The sequence below is a fragment of the Lipotes vexillifer genome, unplaced genomic scaffold, assembly GCF_000442215.2.
Source record: "Lipotes vexillifer unplaced genomic scaffold, Lipotes_vexillifer_v1.1 scaffold209, whole genome shotgun sequence".
Classification (NCBI taxonomy): Eukaryota; Metazoa; Chordata; class Mammalia; order Artiodactyla; family Lipotidae; genus Lipotes; species Lipotes vexillifer.
This window is the reverse complement of record NW_006787556.1, coordinates 317185-323184: the sequence shown is the minus strand read 5'-3', so window position 1 is coordinate 323184 and position 6000 is coordinate 317185. Positions and strand designations below refer to the sequence as shown.

At 57.9% G+C, this 6000-nt stretch overlaps 1 protein-coding gene across 3 annotated transcripts in view; it reads left to right on the top strand.

Annotated features, from left to right (window-relative positions):
- The window catches only part of SEMA6C (semaphorin 6C), an 8749-nt gene extending 5287 nt beyond the window's left edge, over positions 1-3462 (top strand). For 2 of the 3 annotated variants that reach the window (XM_007460250.1, XM_007460249.1), the window contains 7 exons: positions 192-365; positions 637-783; positions 1078-1155; positions 1280-1335; positions 1513-1557; positions 1917-2012; positions 2417-3462. In XM_007460250.1, coding sequence (XP_007460312.1) covers positions 192-365; positions 637-783; positions 1078-1155; positions 1280-1335; positions 1513-1557; positions 1917-2012; positions 2417-3462 — 1642 coding nt within the window. The remainder of the gene's footprint in view (positions 1-191; positions 366-636; positions 784-1077; positions 1156-1279; positions 1336-1512; positions 1558-1916; positions 2013-2416) is intronic. The other variant, XM_007460251.1, reaches the window with a different exon arrangement.
- Positions 3463-6000: the final 2538 nt, after the last annotated feature.

Here is a 6000-nt window from a genome sequence, read left to right as displayed (position 1 = left end):
TTTCCCTGACCCCACAAGGTAAATCATATTGGTAGGAGGAAGAACCCGTGAAAGTGGAAGGGAGAGAGCTAAGAAGGAAACACTGGGCTGGGGGAAGGGCAGAGAAGGGGGTACCCAGACACATGTGCTGTCCTTGAAACACTCAAGCTTCCACTGGTCAGGTTGTCCTGACCTGAGGCCTATCCCTCCAGGGCCCTACTGACCCAGGTAGCTGTGGATGGCATGGCTGGTCCTTACAGTAATACCACAGTCCTGTTCCTTGGCTCCAACGATGGGACAGTGCTGAAGGTGCTGCCCCCATGGGGGCAATCTGGGGGCCCTGAGCCCATTCTGTTGGAAGAGATCGATGCCTACAGCCCCTCCCGGTGAGCCCTTTGTCCAGCAGGTCCCCTGCAGAGCAGGGATGGGATGTGGAGTGGTAGATGGGGATATGGGGATGGGGTGGGGACTCCAATATTGGAAGTTGTGGGGAAGAGAGAGGGCCTTGGCGAGAAGCTGGACACTGTGTTGGGGCAGAGTAGCCCTATGAGTTGTACTCAGGTGCTTGTATGCCTCCCCCACTTCTGTTCTTTAACTCACCCAGGGAAAAAGGAGCCTCACCTGCTCCATCTCTGATTCCTTCCGGCCTCACCCTAGGTGCAGTGGGAAGCGGGCAGCCCAAACAGCACGGCGGGTCACAGGGCTGGAGCTGGACACTGAAGGTCACAGGCTCTTTGTGGCTTTTTCTGGCTGTATCATCTACCTCCCTCTCAGTCGATGTGCCCGGCATGGGGCCTGTCAGAGGTGAGAGGGACCTGAGGTCAGGCCCTGCCTGGGTGGGCTCTCTGGGCCTGCAGGCACACAGGAACACAGGCATAGTGGGTGGCAGGGAAACGCAGGGGATGGTTTGGGGGTGGGTATCTCAAGCATTCTGCAGGTGGGCAGTAACCAGGGACTGGACTAGGGATTGGGGTGGATAGGATGGGAGTATCAGGCTAAGAGCCTCCTGCAGGCCAGGGTGAGAGTGGAAGAGGCAGGGGTATGGAATGTGATTAGGGTGGAGAGGGTCCCAGCCTCACATGACTCAGTTTTCCCTAGGAGCTGTCTGGCTTCTCAGGACCCATACTGTGGATGGGACAGCTCCAGAGGCTGTGTGGATATCAGCGGACCTGGTGGGTAAGTGAGAGGCTCCTGGATCTCCTGAGGAGAAAGTTCCCCACTAAGAGAGGAAGCTGAGGGCTAGGGTGGGGGATGGGGGCAAGATGTATACCTGCACTGAGCCACCTCCATTTCCTCCTAGGATTGATGTGCATCCAGCTGGGAACCAGGAATCCATGGAGCATGATGACTGCCAAGGTAAACAGAAGCGGCAGGGGTACCTGTAGCCATTGTTGTGCATGGCTCTGATGGCCATAGAAACCATCCCAGGTGTGGGCTTTTGTCTTTCTCTCCTTCTGTGGTACAGTCATGCCCATCAGTTCTTCATGAAGCTTCCCTCTGCCCCCATCTTCACCCTCTCTCCCTTTTTCATAGATGGAGCTACTGGGAGTCAGTCTGGCACAGGGGATTCTGCTTATGGTGAGTTCTATTGTTCCAACTTCACCTTGCTCAGCCCACACTCACCCAAGTCTGTGCCCCATGGCAGCAGCAGACCAGCACCCTGGACACCCTGAGAGAGTCTCAGAAAAGGGTTAGCATCCTCCAAATACCTAGCATATAGCTCAGTGCTTGGCACATAATAGGGTGCTTAACAGATAGTTTTTGAACAAATAAATGAAAGAGTGCCTTGCATAGTGAGCCCTCCCCCATTTCCAGAGGAAAATGAAGGCTGCACTTCTGGACCTTTGGGCTCCAAAGGGGGTGCGGGGACCCACTGAATAGGTATCAGAGGTGGAGAGCAGGAGCCTCACTGGCTCTGACCTGGTCTCTGTCACCAGTGCTTCTGAGTCCTGGCCCTTCCCCTGAGACCCCAAGCCCCCCCAGTGATGCCCACCCCCGGCCCCAGTCTTCCACTCTTGGAGCTCACACTCAGGGTAAGGGGGCTGGCTGGGAGGGATAGGAGTGAAGTGTGGGGCTGCTGATTCTTGAAGAATTCTAAGCCCCTCACTGATGCTGTTTGGTGCTCACTAATAATGCCTGTTTGGAGCCTCCCAGCCCCGCCTCCCTCAGCACGGGCAGAGTTTGGCAGTTGTTCTTGGCATGGCTACAGGGGCCAGAGCTGGGATGGGGACTCCCCAGGCCCAAGCTCTAGCTTGCGTGTGAAAGGTAGTTCGGTGGGTTGTGTGTGTTGAGGGGTCAGGGGAGGTGATTCCTAAAGAGGGTCAAAGCTGCGTTGGAGCTGAGCAGCAGCAGGAGAGAGGCGACACTTCGGAACCTGCCATCCCGCTGGCCCACCTTCCCTGAGCCTCCCTCCTCCCTCCTTCCTCTCGGTCGGCAGGCGTGCGACGGGACCTCCCGCCAGCCTCAGTCTCCCGCGCCGTCCCCATCCCACTCCTCCTGGCCTGTGTGGCCGCAGCCTTCGCCCTGGGCGCCTCGGTCTCTGGCCTCCTGGTCTCCTGCGCTTGTCGCCGCGCCCACAGACGTCGGAGCAAGGATATCGAGACTGCGGGGCTCCCGCGCCCTCTCTCCCTTCGCAGCTTGGCCCGTCTGCACGGGGCGGGCCCAGACCCGCAGCCAACGTCCAAGGACGGAGGGGGCGCACAGACACCCCAGCTCTACACCACCTTCCTGCCTCCTCCCGAGGGCGTACCCCCGCCGGAGCTGGCCTGCCTGCCCACCCCGGAGTCCACGCCGGAGCTGCCGGTCAAGCACCTCCGCCACGCCGGGGGTCCCTGGGAGTGGAACCAGAACGGGAACAACGCCAAGGAGGGCCGGGGCCGCGCCCGGGGCGGGAACACGTCGGGCGGCTCCGCGCCGCGCGTGCTGGTGAGGCCGCCGCCGCCCGGCTGTCCCGGGCAGGCCGTGGAAGTCACCACCCTGGAGGAACTGCTGCGCTACCTGCACGGCCCGCAGCCGCCCAGGAAGGAGGCTGAGCCCCCGGCCGCCGCCCCTTTCACCTCGCGGGCACTGCCGCCCGAGCCCGCCCCCGCCCCCACCCTCTTTGCCGGCCCCTGCCTGCTCCCCCGGGACTGTGCCACGCCTCGGAGGCTGGACGTGCCCCCGGAGGGCAAGCGCCCGGCCCCCGCCACCCGGCCTGCTCTCTCCGCCCCAGCTCCCCGGCTCGGGGTGGGCGGCAGCCGGAGGTTGCCCTTCTCCACGCACCGTGCACCCCCCGCGCTGCTCACCCGAGTCCCCTCGGGAGGCCCCTCCAGGTACTCCGGGGGTGCCGGGAGACACTTCCTGTACCTGGGCCGGCCTGAGGGGCACCGGGGCCGCGCCCTGAAGAGGGTGGACGTCGAGAAGCCCCAGGTGCCCCTGAAGCCTCCCCTCGTCGGGCCTTCCTCGCAGTCGGCCGTCCCTAGTGGCAACCATTTTAACTTTTAAAGGGAGCTGCTCCAAGGCCTCAAATGGGACCCTCGAGGCCCATGCCCTCAGAGGCCGTGAGCGTGGACGCATCTCCAAGGACAGGTCACCTCCCTCTCTCCTTGTTCCACACCTCCAGCCTTCCTGGACTCTGAGAGTCTCCCGGGGTCCCCGCCCGCCCCGGGTTTATTTATTGACTGCCGACTGTCTTTCCCCCTGTCCTCAAGAGAGGAGTGGGAGGTGAGAAGCTCGCCCCCTCAATGAGCCAGCTTTTCGGGGGGAACTGGCACACTCCCACTCCCCCACCTCCCTCAGCCAAGCTGCCTTAACTCGCCCTGCGGGCCTCCACAGACTGGGCCCCGGGCGGGCCGCACGGCGGACGGACGGGGCTGCGCCACGCCCGTTGTGTAGAGTCCTCGGGCCTCCTGGGACGTGCCTCCTCCTACTGTGTAGGAGCCTCCCCTTCCCAATACAGCTGTGTCCCCGAACCGCTGCCTGACTTTACTCGCGGAGGGGGCGGGGCGGGAGTCGGTGGGCTGCTCTGAGCCCTTTTTCTCCAGAATCTCTGACTTCAACTTGGCCTTGAGCTCTCTCCCGAGTAATTGGGATGGCTGCGCTCCCACCGGGGTTTATCAGGAAAGATTTCCGGAAGGAGGCAACCTAAGAAATGGTGCGTGGAGATGAACCAGGGCCCAGGAGACCCCGGGTAGAATTTAGGTGGGGTTAGGGAGGGTACCCCAAGCACGTTTCTGGACCGAGATAAGAGGGACTTTTTTGTAGAATGCTCTATGGGGTGAGGGGAGGGTATTTTTGGAGAAATAAAATGAAGCTGCAGCGTAAGTGACTGAAGTTTCACATCAGGAAATCTTGTCATAAAGGGAATTTGGCTGGAAAAACCTGGGTCGCAAGAGGGGTAGGCTGCAAAAGAACCCCAGCAAAGTACTGGTGAAGTTAGGGGTTTGCCCCAGCAGTTCCCTAAGGAGCAGTTCCCCTTCGCGGAGCCAGAGGGGTGCCGAGAAACGTATTTTATTGCACGCATGCGTAGCCTCCTCTCGCGGATTCCCTGGCCGCACTCGAGCCCCGCGCGCCGAAGATCAGCTAGCGTGTGTCGTGAGGTTCCTCTGGCCCGGGCTGGGTGCAGAAACCTGTCCGTTACTCCTGGGGTCCAATGAGAGGGACGAGCAGGACGGCCTGCCCCGCCCACTGCCTGGAGCTAAAGACCTCGCGCGGGCGGTGGCTGCTTTTGCGGATTTACAAGTCTCGTTTCTACCGGCGCGTGGCGGGGATATCCACCGGGCTGCAGCCCTAGGCCGCCCTGCCGCTGGCGCCGCCTGGAGGCCAGACCACTCCTTGCAGCTAAGAAGCCTCGCCAGTTCCTCTCCGGGTTTTTTGCCTAAAAGCCCTCGGCAGGAATCCGCTGGGAACAGTTTGAAGAACCCTGAGATGGTTTCTAGCTCCGCCCTTTACAGCTTGTGATCCTGCCTAGTCAAAGCTCTACCCTAAGCCTCCGTTTCCTCACCTGAAAAATGGGGTTGAGAGGCTCAAGTACGATAATGTACGTGAAAACCCTTTCTAAAGGAGAAAACATCGTATCTTGTGAGATGGTGTTTCCTTCAAACTCACCTGGGCTATTATTCCTAACTTTGCGATCTGCTTCTACTCAGCAATCCGTTTCCCTTTGTATCCTTACAAACTTCGTTTATAGATTTTACCCTCAAGGTTTTTAAATGCCCTCTGAACACTTCTCACACATCGGATAGCTTGCTCCACCAAATTTGGCTATCTTCCAGAGTCTACCCGCTTTCTGCTTGGAGCTTGTTTCACCGGGTTGGAGAGGTCCTTTAGATCTCAATTTTTTCTCACTGGATGCTTTACTTAAACTGAGATACTTTGAAATCATTGATAGTTGCTAGATAGTGGAGGAGAGAAAGGAAGAAGTAAAGAATCTTTCCAGTCACCTGACTTCATTATCCTTTTCAAACCAAGCCAGGACAAAGAAAAATTCTAAGACTGCAACCTTTCATAGCCCTCTAAGGGCCAAGTCTCACAGATACTTCAGTCCTTGCCCTGAAGGTGGTCACAAAGGGGTAAAAGATCCTCAGGTTCAAATGTAGACCCAAAAGAGAAGTACAATCGAAATTTAACCTTGTGACTCTGCAGGAAGCAACAATTTACAGGTTAAAGTCCTGGTTTCAATTTAATTGTAAAGGATGTTCATTTATTAGTATTTCTAAACTATGGGGTCCAGTGGTTAAGAATTTGCTTTCCAGTGCAGGGCTGGTACAATCCCTGGTCGGGGAACTAAGATCTCACATGCTGTGGGGCAACTAAGCCCGTGTGGCAATGAAAGATCCCGCCTGCAGCAACTAAGACCTGATGCAGCCAAAAATAAATAAATATTAACAAACAAAAACACTATGGCAACTTCTCTAGCCAAGAATGCCTAAGCTGGACTCTCAGAACCTTCTCGGGGCTAGTGAAAGCAACTATGTTGCAGTGAAAGCAACAGTCCTTGGACTCTACCCCTTAGTAATTTTACGGGTGACCTTGGCAATTCCA